The sequence below is a fragment of the Leptonotus elevatus genome, chromosome 9 (assembly GCF_054856555.1).
Source record: "Leptonotus elevatus isolate MCC_2025b chromosome 9, RoL_Lele_1.0, whole genome shotgun sequence".
Lineage (NCBI taxonomy): Eukaryota > Metazoa > Chordata > Actinopteri > Syngnathiformes > Syngnathidae > Leptonotus > Leptonotus elevatus.
This window is the reverse complement of record NC_141247.1, coordinates 25,011,953-25,029,110: the sequence shown is the minus strand read 5'-3', so window position 1 is coordinate 25,029,110 and position 17,158 is coordinate 25,011,953. Positions and strand designations below refer to the sequence as shown.

General features: G+C 39.9%; 2 protein-coding genes across 4 annotated transcripts; both read right to left on the bottom strand.

Moving 5' to 3' along the window:
• Positions 1-1,335: 1,335 nt before the first annotated feature.
• On the bottom strand, positions 1,336-7,182 carry chic1 (cysteine-rich hydrophobic domain 1). Its single transcript, XM_086084483.1, has 6 exons — positions 7,020-7,182; positions 5,544-5,598; positions 4,336-4,491; positions 4,198-4,254; positions 3,857-3,916; positions 1,336-2,995 (listed from the first exon to the last, which is right to left on the bottom strand). Exons 1-6 carry the CDS (start codon positions 7,145-7,147, stop codon positions 2,945-2,947), a joined length of 507 nt encoding a protein of 168 aa, XP_085940609.1. The 5' UTR covers positions 7,148-7,182; the 3' UTR covers positions 1,336-2,944.
• A 2,091-nt stretch (positions 7,183-9,273) lies between these two features.
• Positions 9,274-16,803, bottom strand: cdx4 (caudal type homeobox 4). Of its 3 annotated transcripts, none has more exons than XM_086085293.1 (4): positions 16,281-16,803; positions 10,533-10,678; positions 9,536-9,737; positions 9,274-9,433 (listed from the first exon to the last, which is right to left on the bottom strand). In XM_086085293.1, exons 1-4 carry the CDS (start codon positions 16,801-16,803, stop codon positions 9,372-9,374), a joined length of 933 nt encoding a protein of 310 aa, XP_085941419.1. In that variant the 3' UTR covers positions 9,274-9,371. The 3 variants fall into 3 exon arrangements, with proteins under 3 accessions (XP_085941419.1, XP_085941418.1, XP_085941417.1); XM_086085292.1 differs by having other exon boundaries at positions 9,274-9,438; positions 9,571-9,737; XM_086085291.1 differs by having other exon boundaries at positions 9,274-9,737; positions 16,281-16,357; positions 16,436-16,803.
• Between the last annotated feature and the right edge of the window lie 355 nt (positions 16,804-17,158).

Sequence of the window (17,158 nt, the reverse complement as noted above, 5' to 3'; positions counted from 1 at the left end):
TGTTTTTTGGGGGGAGCGGCAACATCAATATGTCAAGCGCAACTGTAACAAATAGTTATAAAAGTTTAGAGAACACTTAATAGTAATATTTTTTTTAGGAATTGAAAGCTGGGTGTCAAGGATATCGACTAAATGTCAAGACCGCGTTAAATGGGGAAGTAGAGGTGCAACAATTAAGAGCAATCGACAACTATTTTGATAATAGATTCATCATTAACATCTTTCATTTAACTTAAAATTGTCACACACAAATTGTTTTTATTTCGGCCTCTCAACAATAAATATTCCGATTTGTGTTGTCCTCCATGAAAGCAGACAGATGATCTTTTATCTTAAATAAAAACAACATTTGTACTAATATTCTGACATGTTACCAACCAAACCAGGATTTCAATCATAATCCATGTTTGTGTATTTTCTATCATAAATATCCTGTTTTTAGATAATGGGATGGAAAAATTTTTTTTAATGCTATTTATCAATTAATAGATTTTTTTTAATTAATAGATATTAATTACTATATTAATGTATTTTATATATTTGATAGGGATGCTACTAGTGTGTAACAAATTCCTATTAGTTCATCCTAGCAGTGTTACTAGTGCAGCTCAGTAGTTTACTCGTCGGTTAACCGGCATACTTAGCAGGTAAGGTGGAAGAAACGAGTAGGCTCGAGTTGGGAAAACCAGTTTTGAGCATTTATTAGATATCCGGATTAAGGTCCATGTGCTAGTATGCTCTGTCGTCACTTGAAAGACAATTCAGCACTACTAGAACAAACGACTAGGGTGGGCAATAAGTGTACTAGTACATTGACTTTAAGTTGGATTTCAAGGACATGAACTGAATTGTCGCCCTTCCTTTGTATTGGCTGTGCAACAGTCCAGCATAATTGTCCAACATATTGTACATCCTGACCCCTAGTGGACTGAAGCGTCTACCGCTCAAGGCCTCCTGCTGGCCTCATGTTGCGTCTGTTCAGTCCCAAATGAGCAGAAAGTGCCATCTCATAATGTACCTGTTCATTACCTGTAAATGTCGTCGTGGGTTTATATGACAGTGAATGTTTGACTTTCTTATCTTCTTGCTGTTGACGGGGGTCGCGCTGCAGGACAGACGAGGTGAAAACTATCAAAGGACCGTAAAAAAGGGACTTGCCTCACTCTTGAGGTTCCGGCGACCAGTAATACTGATGCTGCTGCTACTAGACTTTTACACTCGTGTCTAAGTAATTGCGGGCCGTCTTGTTAAAAGTTAACGATTCCACCGCCGCGCCTGCCTAACCAGATTTGGACGAGGTGCGTTTTGTGGAGCAGAGACAATTAACAACAGATGAAAAGTCCAAATGAGTTTTATTTGCTTATTTGTTGTGGGTGTGGTCATGTGGGCAAACATTGAGAAGAAATGGTAAAAGGACACAATTTCAGCCTGCAGGTCTGTGGTTCAACTATGGGAGAGGCACTAGTTTGTGTAAATGGATGCAGACATGGGAGAAAAGAACACAAAGGAATCGTTGGGATCAAACTATAACCGAAGGTGTCAAAACGTGTTCTCATCTTCCTCAGAGGGTCGACACAACTGAAAACTTGGGTTGCAAAATTCTGGGATTTGTCAACATTGGAAACTTTCCACAGGAATTTATGGGAATAAACCAGAAATGTACTGAATTGAACGTTGCCTCGATATATTTTCGCACCTTAGAAAGCAGATTCCAATCAAGTGGTACTCTTGACTTAAATGTGGCCCAACCTAGAAAAGAGGTGAGCCATGACATTTACAATGCGAGCCCAAGGGCACTTTTATTAGAGGGCAGTATCGTGTTAAAATGGCAGAAAGCAGATTTGAGTTCATTTTTAATTATGCCACCAACGCAGTATTAATTAGAATGCCGTGTTTAGAATAGTGAGATACAGACAACATATTATTGCAAAGTTTTTTTGTTTTTTGTTTTTACTTCCACTTTAAGTTTGTGCAATGCCCTCGCCTGTGGGCAAGGAGAGATACCCGCTTACGGGAAAATACATTTCCTTTAAATGACCCCTAATTCATCCATGGAAAGTTTCTCATTTGGAGTATTTCCAAAATCCTTAGTTTAATTCCCTTGGGAATTTAACGGAAATTTGCCGAATCTGATCAGAAATGCAACCCTTACAAAAATAAGCATTTAGTGTAATAATGCAAGTTAAAAAAGAAAAACACGAAGACGTTCCATTTCGGCACAGATTTTCTGCTCAAATGCAAACATCCATTTCAGAAAAAGAAAAAGACATGACACGATTTGCATTAGTGGGATGATCAACCCGGGCCCCTGGGCCCGACTTTTGACACCCGTGAACTGAACAAAACCAAATGATGACACATGAAGGGTTCCATTCTCCCTTATTGGCAAACATGACAGCTTCAATACTGTGACGCGCGCGTATTAGGTTCTCTTCAACTACATATGCTGTGTATGGCTTACAAGGTAAACAGTTCCGTACGAACTCGAAAAACTATAGTACAGCAATTCATTGGCAACGACGACAAACAAATAAACCGCTATGATGTAAACAATGGACATTTGACGTTAACAGTATTTACAGAGAGGGAAGGAAAAGACGAGGGTTGAAACAAAAGCCAGCGCAGCATTGAATAAACTTTCCATGTTATAAACTACATAAGAAACATTAGGCCGTAACGTCTTTTGCTGGGGGTATAAATTCATTTTCACCAGTTTTTAACCCCCGAAATGAAACAGGAGTGCAACGGGGGGGGGGGGGGTTTACTCATTGGCTGTGCAAAATGCGCTCAAAAGCAAAGTGACAATGTGGCAAGAGTTCCACGTACAGCTGCTGTACTGGGGGGGGGTTGGTTACGAGATTATTTTTTTTCTTTCCCAGATTATTTTTTTCTTTCCCATTTTGACAAGGCACTGAAGAGGAAAAAGGGGGTGCAGGCAGCATCTTCAGTCTGGTCTCAAAATTGGATACTTGGGTAAGAATTCTATAAGAATCACCTGCGCACACACAAACAACCAAATTGCGTTACTTTTAATTCCGGAGCAGTTAATTGTAATTCGAGACGTTAAATTCATATTTCACAAAATGGAGTTGCAAGGCATGAAAAGTTTATATTCAATTTCCAGTGCTTGTGTGCACCGGCGCACCACGTGTGTGCACTTAACTAATTTCACAGTATTTATATATAAAACATTTAAATAAATAAAAAGTTAATGGATTAAATGTAGATAACTATGATGGGAGCAAGGTTTTTTAAGTTAATGAAAACTAATGAAAAAAACAAACTCAAACAACTTTGTTAACGACATAAAATTAAAAAAAGACAAAAATGCTGTAAAAAAAAACTAACAAACTACATTTTATGTTTACAAAATTAACAAACTAATTATAATTATATCGAAAATGTCCTTTGTTTTAGTCTTTGGAAATTAATTTAATACATGTGAGCCTTTGGGGATGATTTTAAATGTTATTTGAAGTACAGCATATTTATACATTAACCAGAATAAAGACATTTGAAAGTGTGTCACATAGAAGTGATGTCATCTAGCAGCAGCCAATAGAAAAGCACCTTCAGATGACATTTGCCTGCTTGACTTTTTTGCTCATATGGCTAAGCTCACGCTCTAAAAACAATTGGGTCTAAAGTAACCCAACTATGGGTCAAAAATGGACCGAGCCTCTACTTTGAGTCAAGAATTGGTTCTTTCAGCGTGAAAGAACTTATAAATATTGGGTCAGATCCTTTACTTGGGTCAAACATTTGTATAGAACAACCCAGAAAGTTGACCCCTGAAGTGGATCGGCCCAATTTTTGAGTTGGGAGTAAAAGATGAATATGCCTCATGACTACTTACGTATTCCATCATGTTGCTGCTCTCACATTTTCTTTTGCTCAGCTTCCAGTGCAGGCCCAGCTGGACAGAAAAGAGCAGATCAATACATCCATCACACGCACACACACACACACACACACGCACGCACACACACAGATAGCAGGGCTGTCTGGCGTGTGTGAGGTCAAACTGTGGCCAGACATACTGAAGGGCTTCTTTTATGTCCATGCGCGCACGCGCACACACACACACACACACACACACACACACACACACACACACACACACACACACACACACACACACACACACACACACATCAACATTTCCCAGACAGACGGAAAGGGAGGAAGGTTATCTACCTTGTGGTACAATCTGTTGTTCTCCCATTCTAACAGCTTCTGAATGGACCTTCTTGTCTGCGGTAGGAGAGAACACCAATGAGCTCGGAAAGAAAAGTGCTATTTGTGGCGCCGGAGTATCGGCCTTTGTGCTCTGACCCTCTTGTTGAGACATATGACGGGCCACAGGCTGCATCCGGCCGTGCAGCAGCAGCACAGACAGCCGCACAGCAGCCACTTGACGTTGACCGGCACGTTTTTCCTCAGGCAGGCGTTGACGCGACCCACGCTGGTGCGGAACTCCTCCGGCGCCACCTGCCCAACAAACCAACAGCGGGTTTTACTTCCAAATTTTGACGCCTCGGCGCTTTTCAGGATTCAGGGGAGAGGAATTCGAACGCATTAAATGTTGATCGATTGGACGGATGTTTGAGTCAACTGAAATCTGAGGAAAAAACGCAATTTCTGTCCCCCAAAAATGTATCTAGAAAAACCATCGACTTCTCCGAGATATAAATCCGCAACCCCAGATGTGATTGCAGACATACATTGTAATGTTGAAAAACAAAACACTTTGCATAAAATCGACAATATGGCGGGTGTGTGTGAAAGATGAACGCCACTATAACGGAGGTTGACTGTATCAAGACTCTCTGAGGGCTATTTTTTATTATCTCAGCAGCAACGGCAAGTCAGACATTTTCTGCGTCGATGCGGTCTCGTAATGTCGTCCCCCGGCCTTGCGAGCGCGTGTCCAAGGCCTCAAAGGACGAGATAAGCGGCAGAAGTGCGGCCTGTGGCTGCGGCAGGCGAGCGGGCGGGCGGGCAGGCGGGAGTGCTAACCAGCGCCGAGCTGAATGGATCCTCATTCCTGGCCCCGAGTCTGTACGCCATAAAAGGGGGTCGTAATCTTTTATGACAGGATGCAAAGGTCTCTTTGCAAACAAGCAAAGAGCTGGGAATAAAGCCCAGCAGGGCCTGATGCGCACCCTTCAATCATCATAATTGTGAGCTCGTCCATCACATGTCGGCCGGCTTCACAATGGCGGAGGTGCGCTTTATTGCCCCGCACTTCCCTCAGCCCCGCGCGCGGCCCTGCAGCCTTTTTGTGCTCCTGCGTCTGACCCAGGAAGCGCTCCCTTTTCTTCTGGCCCTCGCATTATTTCGTCACCTGGAGTCGGACCCCGCGGACGGACCCGGGGCCCCCCCTGGCGGCGGCTTACTCATTGATGGGGCCAGCGAGCACGCGACCAATCAGCTGGCGGGGACATTTTGAATGGGGGAAGACAAAAGAAGCGCTGAGTCTTTTAATTGTTCAACTGGAAGTGAGTGGAAAGTGCAAGAAAACGCCAAACGTGCAAATGTACCTTTCCCGTGAGAATGGACGGGAACTCGCTATCGAATCTGTTGCTCAGCCCGAACCTGCAAACACAGAGAGATAACGTACATTAGCGATATAGAAATAATAAAGAGAAAATGATGGAAAAAAAAAAGGAATATAGAAATAAGTGTTCATTTCGCACTGCATAAAAAAAAAAGTACAAAATTAAATACTGTATGTACAAATCCACTGGCCACAATTGTCAATACACTCCAGTGTCATGGGGGCGGAAATCCATTCAATAAATATGCCTTTAAATACAAGTTCCATCTAAAAATAATTATACGAAAATAGTCATTAAACAAATCAAAAGATCAATAATGTTCTCTACAATGAGTCGTTAAATAAAATGTCTATTATATAAATATAAACCAAATCCATTAAATGCATACAACATTCTACAAAATAAGACATGAAATTTAAAAAATAATATTAAAGTACATTATTTAATAATATCTTACACAATATCATTAAATAAATAAGAACTCAAAGAATATTTTATATTAAGTATTATTAAATGAATGTAATTAAATGAATAAAAATGGCATATAAATACAAACATACATATGTATATTTGTACATTATACAAATATAAATTAAAAATATGAATACAATTAAAGAACGTTCTATAAAATAAGACATAAAAATGGTATATTCAAAATATATTATTACTAGCGTTTTGCAAAATAAGTCATTGAATACATAAACACCTAAAGCTAAATATCTTATAAAATAATCAATATTTCCAATTCTATTAGCATGCAAGAAATATTTCTCAGTAATGACATTTTTTAATCCTCTAATTTAAAAATGTAATCACATTTTTAAAATTACTATGCAAAACATAATTCCATTCAAGATTTTCTTTGAAATCTAAAATAGAATTCCAAAATGTAAAAATCCTATACAACAAAGGAAAAAATGCCCTTACAATTTAAAAAATAAGTCCATTGAAGAAAACTCCTTTAAAATAAATAAAAACGCTATTGAATCAGTAAAAAGAAACTTGTTTTGACACCTTTGTTATGGTCGGCTTCTACAGCGATGGCAGTTGAGGTCGCAACCGATGACGTCACAACAAACGACGGGGCGACGTTTTATCAACGTACGCGACTTTATAACGTCAAATTGACGTCCAAGTGAAACGAGTTTACGTGACGTGTCGGTGAGCTCGGCTGCTAACGTCACCGTACGTCACCCGCTGACGACAACGTCCTCGGCCGGCTAGACCGCACCGTACAACAGCGTCAAAAGTTAACGGTTGCCATAGTGACGCCAGGTGCTGGAGACGCTCGCTTCGTGTCCTAACAACACCCCGAGGGACATTTTTGCTTCTCCGAGTGGGCTAGTTAGCTACCTAGCGGCTACACAAACCACCAGACGCAAAAGTGACAGCAACAAAACACGACACCTTGACGAGACATAGACAAAGACAAAGACACGGAAAAGGGAAAAAACGCACACTGTGATGTGTCCGGCGCCGCGCATCACAACGGGATCCGGGCAGTATCTGGATAAGCGCTCCTCGATGACGACACGCTCGTCTTCGTCGTCTTCTTCTAACTCGTAAATGGTATCAAAGTCCGCCATGTTGGGGCAGCGAGACGTGACGTCACTCACGGAGACGCGCGCGCACGCTTGCACGTACGAGCGCGAGAGCGAGCACGCAGGGGAGAAGGTCAGGCAGACGAGATGAGTGAACATTTAACATTCAAATCATGATATTTGTTCAATGACAAGAGTTTTTGTTGTTGTATAATCCAGATGGATCTAGTGGATTTTTTTGTATCACTTGACACAAAATATCGATTTTCTTTGTTACAAATTGATATTTGAAAAAAAATATTCATAGGAAATTCAGATGAAAAATATAAATGAAATGAGGCAATATGAAGAATAAAAACATTTCCTGTTTTTCATGAATGTAGAAGAGCTTGCTAAGGCTACATCTTTGTTTTCCTCAAAACTGCTGGTCATGTTTGAATGAAAAGACAGAGGCGCTCTCATAAATAATCCCAAGTACTTTGACCCTCTTGACCCAAGCACTCCATTTAGAATGATGAATATTTCTTGAACACATTTATTATGTGGGGCTTGCAAGGTGCACGATGCAATTGACTTAACTGGGCCTAATTTGTTAGCTGCGCACATATTTCACATCACTCATGTCACAGAAATAACCCCCAAAACGTCAACTTAACTGATTTAATGATTAAACAGTCTACTAAATGCAGGCCTCTGCTGCATTTAAAAAGACACCAAATGTATATGTATTTAAAAATATATAATATATATATATATGTAAACACAAGCAGGGAACCTTTGTTGGTGTTGTGATTTACCGCTACGCCACACCGACGCACACGTCAGAGCTCAGCTAACCATGCGGCTACCAAAACAGGAAATCAGATAAAAGTGTGTCGCTAGGACTGATGGGAGTCCAATTTCCTTTTCAACTACCTGATGGAAGCCTTGGTAAAAGTGTGGATTTATGTTATTTGTGCAAAAAGGAGTTTGCCTGCCACCCAAGAGCTGCATGTGACGAAAACCCCCCCAAAAAAGGAGGCTTGCACATTGCGTATGCAACGCTGTACAATCACAACCAGGAGTAATATTTCATAGGTAAGCTTATTTTTTTCCGTCTCTCTTTTTCAGTCATTCTGTTTTAATAGCAAAAGTAGACCTCATGAATGTTTTTTTTTTTTTTTCAAAATGAGCAAGTTCTGATTTCTTTTAAATATCCATGCACTGCTTTTGATGGGAACCTGTTGCATAGCTGGGCTGCCGCAACTCAAGTATCTTGTCTAATATTCAGATCTAAATGCAAACACGTCGCTATGAGCACAAAAAAACAAACTTGGCCAAAAAACTGGCTTCATGAGTCAGGAGCAAATCTCGTCCTCCACATCGGACAAACACACAAATCCACGCATAAAGTCAATTGCTCTTCGAGACCAGTGGTTCCCTCCATCTCATTACTTAAAAATTGTAAAGTATATTAAAATTTAAGAAAGAGTGCTTCTCCTTTATAAATCCTGTTTCAAATTCTGAGAAGCTATTTCAATTAGAAATGGAGCAAGCACGGCAGAAAACTGTTTTATAAAATTCCACAGAATACCCATCGGGACCAGGATATTTTCAAGAAATATATAGTGCCAAGTATTAAAGTTTGAATAAGTCATTTTCATTGGTGGTAATGGTAATATTGCGCATTGAAAAAATTATTGGATTACATTTATATATATTATATATATATATATATATATATATATATATACATTTTACTTTTAAAATAATTACTTCAAAATATATATGTATTTAGAAGATCTCTTGTTTATTATGTGTTTATATTTAACTAATGCAAAAAAAATCAAAAATACACAGTCAATTACAAAATTCTGTAACAATTTACCCCATTTTAAATATGATTCTTTTTAAATGGATCAACTCCACAAATTCTGCGAAAAAAGTATTTTATATACATTGTTAACATTGACATAAAAACACCATTCTATACTATTGTCATCCACATTTTTTTTTTTTTACACTTCAAAATTTCACATGATTATTCCCTGAGTTGCTTTTTTTTATTCACAAAGACATCACATCCAGAAAACATTTATATCTCGTTAAAATTCACAATGTCAAACTTTGGAAGTTGGAACCCCCCAAACCCCTTTCCCCGTTCCTCCTCCACCTCCTAAGTTAATGGAACTATTGTAAAAAAATTAAAAAAAAGCCAAGTATGCTGTGTGAAGAGTTCTGCTGCAGCGTGTCGGAGTGCTCCGTTTGGTTGCGCGTGTTTGGTGCCACATTACTGGCTCACAGTCACTTGCTGTATATTCCTGATGGACGGCAACGTGCTCATGGCCTGTGCTGGAGGGGGCTGAGGGTGAGGGTGAGGGTGGGTGTGCGGGTGCGGGTGAGGATGGGAATGAGGGTGAGGGTGAGGGTGAGGGTGAGTGTGAGGGTGAGGTTGAGGGTGAGGGTGAGGGTGAGTGTGGGATGTAGGGTACAGGGCGCCGTGGATGTCCGTGGGACTGAGCGAGCCCGGAACAGGCAAGGGGCTGACGGAACCCGGGTCGCTGTGCACGGAGCCCCCGCTGCCGTCTGACTGGCCCATCTTCTTCTTAATCAGCTTGCGCTCCTTGGCGCGCCGGTTCTGGAACCAGATCTTTACCTGCGGCCAACAGACACACACGGATATCATTTTAGGTTTGTCTTAGTTGGTTGTTTGAGTTTCTCTACTTTTTTGGAGAGAAAAAATATATATCATATTTTCCTTTTTCACTTAATCTTATATTTTCTGCATTTTATTTTTATTTTTGTTTGATTATTTAATAATTATTTTTAGTTTTACATTATTTTTTTTACCATTTTATTTGACACTTGTATTTATTAAAAAAAAATTTTTTTAAATCTTATTTTAATTGATTGTATTTTATATTCTAACTGTAATTTTTATTTTATATGATTTAATTGTAATAATCTTTATTTTGTATGTTCTGTCTTGTTATAGTTTATTATTTTAATTTTTTAATATCATTTTATTTTATTTTGTATATTTAATTTGTATTTTTATTTCATTAACTCTTTTCAAGAAGAACATACAAATATAGTACAGTCTAAATAAATGAATAAAAGGTCTTATTGCTAACTTGTATGAAAATTGTGTTAAAAATATATCTTTTGAATAAAAAAATTTATTCACTGTAATGCAGTGCGTCATCTATAATGTACATAATGGCATGTATCTTATGTCAAAATTTTAACCTTAAATATATATATAGGGAAAAAAATGTATACATTGAAATAAACCTGGATGTTATATATTTTGTTATTCACAATAATCATTTAAAAAAAAATGTTTATCAAGGCAATAAAACCCTTATTATTATAATATAACCAGAAATGTTCGACTGCTTATTGGAGATGAAATCCAATCATAAGCCAATAAATATGCGGTGTGTTCCACCTGTCTCTCGGACAGGCCGAGGTTGACGGCCAGCTCGGCTTTCCTCCTGATGGTGATGTATCGGTTGAAGTGGAATTCCTTCTCCAGCTCCAGCCGCTGGTGGTCCGTGTACACCACTCGGTACTTCTCCTTCGTCCTTGTCTTCCCTTCGCCGGCCGGACACATGGAAAACAAAAACATGCACTTGCGCTTATCACGTAGCTGCCATTCACAAACGCTACATTTACACGAGTTGCGTGGCGGAAATGATGTCAATTTCACTTCACAACAACTTTCATATGTCATATATTAAGTATTAAGTGGTGGAACAGTTGTTGAAAAGCTAGCTGTGTGCGTCCTATCCTTCTCGCCACACGGCAGCCAATCATATTGCAGCGAGGCCACCTACTGTAGTGGATGCGCAATTACGCTTTATACTCATACGGCAAGGAAAAACACGTTCGCTGAGGTTAGCATCGCAGCGCGCACCGCACTGGCTAGCGTCAACATTGTGAACCACCGCTAACGAAGCTTTATAGCTCCATCGGTAAATGCTGGTACATAAAGCGGACGATTCGGAATTCAAGCTCACTGGAAGTTGCTATCTGAGGTGTTTCGATTCTCACGAAAATTTGACTGAATCAAGGATATGCTATGCTAGCATGCAGCTAACTGGGAGCATGGCCAGACTGAGCTTCGTTGACTCAAGAATGACAATTTGATTTGATTTTGCACGACTTTGCTGTGTCTCATGCTTTTGCTTGCTAACAGCCAATCAGAGCCGATGCTACTTTGCATACTCCAATGATTCAAACCATATCTACTCGGCACATTTTTGGAATTCTTCACAATTGTAAAGTTGGCTTTTGACTTGGGTTTTGTTCCGTGCTTGAAAGCGAGCGCGCAGACGCGAGCCGCCGGGCCCGGTCGGACTGGAAAGCGGCTGCCGGCCTTGGGCATGCCTGGACCGGCCCTATCAGCTGCCAGCATCAAATCCGCATCTTTGCTCTTTGCTCTTCACATATGCAAATGTGGTGCGCTTTGATGTGGACCTGCCAAGTCACTTGCCGGGATTTTTCAACTTTGCAGCACACGCACACACGCGCACACGCGCACATGCAAAACAAGCCAGCAGATGAAACCAGTCGGCGGCGGGGTTTCCATCCACCCATTTTTATTGGAATTTTCAAGAAATGCAAAAATAAAACTGAATGGCAACACTGGTCATTCGAGAAAAAGGGCCCAAAATTCGCAAAAAAAAAACTTTTTACGCTTGGAGGGGGCGGATTTGGCAAATTAACGCTGACAAGACCGGATACACGTCACACGTTTTGACCGGATATTACGTCACACGTACATTTGTAGTCCTAAAGCAACGGTGGAGGATAAAGTAAGGTTTGGGGGGGATGACGAAACTGAAATATTTTTGGAATGAATTAAAGAAGCGAATATGAATACAATTTAAGGCGGAAAACAGCAAAGAAACGCTACGGTTTATCAAGAATTTCAAAAGAAAACTCATACGACGTCATCGCACGGCGCAGTCACTTCCTGGTCGTCTTCTTCTTTTAAAATACTGGTGATCTCTACGGTGTATAGCGCCACCTACAGCGGCGGAGTCCCCTCTCCATATTTGCAAAAGAAGAACGGATGGAAACGGGCAGAAGTCGCATGTCCGTTTTGCGCATTTTCACAAAATGTTTGAAACTGAAATTGGATGGAAACCTGACTTGTGATGGTAAAAAACGTTTTAATAATAATAATAATCGTATTTAGCATTTCTTTGGTGCAAACTTTTTGAATAAATGCAGCGCATCTATGGCTTAATTTCCTCCACAACCGCACCAACAAGTTATTTTGGTTTTCCTGACTCAAGTCTGCCGTGAGACGATGGGCGAGTCCATTGCGCGAGAGGGAGGGTGGAGCAGTCAAAATGATGATTATTTTTAAGAACCCAGATTAACGCTAAAACAAAACAATAATACACACAATAAAAGTGACATCATGCGCAAAAAAAATAGCAATTTGCTGCCCAAGAATATTAAATTGCGCACAGTAAATTTGACTCTTTTTAGAGTGGGACCGAATAGAATCCGTTTTAGAGTAGGCTAATATTTACACTTGGAAGAGAGTAAAATAACGAATTGAAAATAAAAGTCCCGTTTTCCTTACAGTAATGATTTATTCAAATGAATTGCCTTTCATGTTATGCCCCCATTCATTTAACTGACCTGTGTCAAACTCAACACCGGGGGGCCACATCTGGCCCGCCACCTCATTTTATGTGGCCCACAAAAGCAAATCATGTGCATCAGCTGGCATGAATCTCGCTCAAATTTGTGCCAAAATTTAACACTGACACATTGTTGGCATTTGTTGTTGTTGCCGCAAACGCTTTGTACAGTAAGTTGAACTATAAGTTGAATGAAATGATCCTTGATTCCAATTGACACAACTCGCCACTCGGCGTCCATGGATTTGTGGCGTATGTGAAATAAGATGAGGCGGTTGAAACATACTGACGCTTTCACAGTATTTTTACAACGTCGACCACAGGAAAAAAAAAAATGCGCTGCACAGGTGCAAGAAGCATCCCGCTCTGACCCGGAGAGAGGAAACGCGACCGCATCTGCATATCAAAAGTGAGGCGAGGTGTCGACGAGCAGCCGCACCGCCACACGATATGATTGACGCGCACACGCGCGCGGACAGCAAACACGAAAGCAAGTCACGTGACTTGCCACGCATGGACGCCGCGCGGCTCCGCGCCTTCTTTCCTCTCCCCCCCCCCCCCTTTTTTTTTTTTGTCTCCGTCTTCTCTTCGTCAAGGTAAAAGACACGTCGGTCGCGGGCCTCGGATTCGTTCATTGAGCTTTTCAGAAGAGATCAGGCCAGCAAACTTTTGGGTGCTCAAGGGCCACATTGGATTCTTACAACGAAAAGTCATTCGATGACGAGGTTGAAAAAACAAAACAAGTAGGCTACATGCAATTATAAAAAAAAATAAAAAATAAAAGAGCGTGGGGAATAGGTCATTTTAATAACATTATGACCATTCAAATTGTTTATGGCCATTTTATTTATTTATTTCATTACAACCAATTCAAACCAATTTTTTTTTAATATTCACAATAAATAGTAAAAACGAACTTAAACTATGTAAAAGAGTTAATTTTGATAATAAAAATTCATTCTATTTAAAAAAAAATAGTGACTCAAACTAAATATATATAAAAAATACATTTAATCATAATTTATTCAAACCAATTATTTAATCCAATAAAATGCATGTCAAATTATTTATAATACTGGAAGCTGTCTTAATTTTTTTATTTATTTGCAATATATGAATTAACCAATAATGGAATAAGATGGATACATAAAAACAAGTTTAAAAAACACATTAATTATCTAAAAATCGTTTATTTCAATAATACAATAATGATTGGTTTTATATTTAAAATGTAATTTCATTTCATTCTAACCAACTACTCTTCCAATAAAATAAATACATAATTATAATAGTTTGTAGTTATAGTCTTTTTTTTATACCAGATTAATAAATCCACAACTAACATGTCAAATTGTGTCATTAATTACTTTTTAATTTTTTTTTTTTACCGATAGTCGTTTATTACAGTCTTGCAAGTCATTTAAAATGGTAGAAAATTCAGGCAAAAATAATAAATAATAGAAAAAGACACACAAAATCAACCATTGAATGTGAGATAACGTGTTGATTTAGTCATTTTAAAAATTTAGATTACTGTTATTATTAGATTAGTACTTAAGATACGTTTTCATTGATCATTTTTGATGAAGAAACAAAAAACTGGTTTTGTCGCTTCAAAAAAAGATGAACATTTTGCATGATTTGGTTGCCCAACTGATAGATAGAGCTCCTGCAGTAAACAATTTCATGAGTCATCATTTTCTTGCAAATAGCTTTTTGATTGATGTTTGTTGTTAGCAATGCTAATTAGTCATGCGTTTATGTGTACAGTTAATGTTCACTAGTTGATTTATTTCAGCACGTTTGTATCCTTGGAGCAATTTGGGCCTTGAGCTTAAAGGGAGTCCAATATGGAATGTGGGCTTACTAACATTGACAAATGAATTTTAGGAACCCACTACTGTATGACTCCTTGCCCTTTTAAGAATTTACAAAGACACTATTCAATGACATAAAAATATTGACAAAGATGCCCTTTTATTGAGGAAAACTACCAGCCAGGGAGCAAAAAAAATTGTTTTAAACCCATGACTGGCTGGGAATTCACTCTTTAAATAGACAAAATCATTGTGAAGAATCAAATACACACAATATGGTTTGTTGTCTTTTCAAGTAAGTAAAAATGTGTTTTTGAAAGGGTGATATATTATTTTTCCTTGTCCTTTTAAGAGTTTCAAGGGTAACAAAATAAAGTAAAATTGAAAAAAAAATATATATATATATATATATATATATATAATATGTGGTGTAAAAATACACTCTGCCATAGAAGGAAAATAACCTTTGGAAACCAAATATGGTTGCTGAGTCTCTTTCAGAGAATTAAATATATTTTTATCAAGAGAAAATTCATGGAGCAAAAGCAAAAATGGATGCACTATTTGATATGGGAAATAACTTTCAATAACCAAATGTGGTTCCTTGTCCTATTATGGCCGTACACGGTTTAATAAGGCCATTTTTCATGCAGCAGCATGCGTCCTTGGCCTTTAAGGATGGAAAAATGCACAACAACCAAAAATGGCTTCGTCTCGTTTTAAAGTTCAGTTCTCAAAATACATTGTATATTTTTAAGGAGAAAATAACTTTTAGGAACCAAATATGGTTCTTGACTTCATTAAAAGACACCCTTTTAGAAGGGTCAGATCATTCTCATGTCCTTTTATGGGTGTGAAATCACTCTTTAATAAGAGTGCATTTTAATAAATTATTTAGTTATACCAAATCTGCGTCCTTAGTCTACTAATGGTGTCATAGCCTACATGCGCTTTCATCATATTAAGAATGTCAAATACATGTTAAATAAGAGGAAGGAGACTTTTGGGAACCAAAAATGGATCTTTGTGCCATAAGATTACAAAATACTCTTCAACAAGGGAACATGACAAAACGTTAATAAAATAAACAGCATGCACTTTTGTAGTGTAAAACACTCTTTTAATGGGCCTCAATGACTTTTAATAACCAAATATGGTTCCTTGGTCTAAAGGGGCAAGGTACACTCTTTTATTATTATTTAAGAGAAAAAAAATCACTTTGAAGAGCACATTAGAAAATAAAATTTGTTATAAGAGGGGAAAATCCCTTTTGGGAACCAAATATAAGACTTCGCCATGTTAAGAATGTACAATACACTCTTTAAAAGACATTGCTTTTTTCTTTTTTTTTTAGTAACCAACTATGGTTATTAAGGCAAGGTTACACCCTGTTATTAAATCCTTTTGAAAAGTTAAAAAACTTAAAACTTAAAAAAACAATATGGTTCTGTGAGCTATTATGGTGTCACTTATTGGCTACACAATTTTATAATAATAATAATAATAAATGAATACATCGGTGTGGAACCAAATATGGCAACCTGCGTCGGAAATAACTTTTAGAAACCATACGGTTCTTTGCCGTATTATAAGTACACGAAAGAGATTTGAAAATGCTGTCATATTAATTTGATCCCTGCAGGCCTTTTTGTGGCGCGTACTTTTTGCAATCCCTGCAGTCCTTTACTGATGGAATGATTTGTTTTGTGAGGTTCTCACCTGTGGAGGAGGACTGCGCGGTTTTGCTCATCCACTGGTACGAGTTGCGCCTTTCTCGGTCGGGCGACAAGTGCGCGCTCCCGCCGCCGCCGCCGCCGCCGCCGCCACTCGCACCCGCGCCGCCGCCGCCGCCGCTCCCGTCGTCCGTGGTGGGCGGCGGCGGCGGCGGCTGCAAGAGGGCGGAGGCGGGCGGCGGGTGCATGTGGCCGTACTCGGGCGAGCAGTAGGACACCTGCGCCGGCGACGAGTTGTTGACGGGGGCGGCCTGCAGCGGGTTGGGGGGCACCATGCCGTAGGCCCCCCAGTCCTCCCGGGAGGCTCCGTACGCCGACGGGCCCCCCCAGCCGCCCGCCGCCTGGCCGTGGCCGTGCGAGTCCACGTTGGGGACGTGATGGTATCCGCTGAAGTCGGGGTACTGCGGCGACGACACGAAGTTTTGGGGGGGCAGGCTGATGCTGGAGCGCCGCACGGGGCCTTGGTGGTACATGCCGCTGTCTTTATCCAGGAGGTAGCCCACATACATGGCTTTGGCTCGCGCTGCTGCAGGACGAAGCTTGGACAGGGAACGAGTCTACGGGCGCATGCTTGGAATGGGCTGGAAAAAGAAGGGAATCCTCGTGAAAGTAGTGGTCCGAAATGGGGGGGGGCCCCCCTCGTTTTTTGTTGTTAATTGTAGTCCGTGCAGTTTGCCGGCGTTCTCATGCACATGATGTGCTTGCGGCTGCTTGACAAGATGCCACTAAAAGTCTGCATGCAAGCCAGCCGCCTTGACGTCAACTCCGTGGCGCATTTGCATCCAAATGAAAGTGACCCCCCCCCCCGCCCCCCGCACCCATCTCGCACCCTCCCCAAACACACACACACACACACACATCGTC

Bases quoted from the DNA above. Each gene is read 5' to 3' on its own strand.
- chic1 (XM_086084483.1), bottom strand. From the start codon at position 7,147: ATGGCGGACTTTGATACCATTTACGAGTTAGAAGAAGACGACGAAGAC. The intron at 4,255-4,335 runs GTCAGAGCACAA...CTCCTACCGCAG, and splicing joins TCATATGTCTCAACAAGAGG to ACAAGAAGGTCCATTCAGAA. The intron at 2,996-3,856 runs GTAAGTAGTCAT...GTGTGTGCGCAG, and splicing joins GCAGCAACATGATGGAATAC to GTGATTCTTATAGAATTCTT.
- cdx4 (XM_086085291.1), bottom strand. From the start codon at position 16,803: ATGTATGTGGGCTACCTCCTGGATAAAGACAGCGGCATGTACCACCAA. The intron at 16,358-16,435 runs GCCCACCACGGA...CGGCGGCGGGAG, and splicing joins TTGCAGCCGCCGCCGCCGCC to CGCGCACTTGTCGCCCGACC. The intron at 10,679-16,280 runs GTGAGAACCTCA...CGGCCGGCGAAG, and splicing joins CGCGCAGTCCTCCTCCACAG to GGAAGACAAGGACGAAGGAG.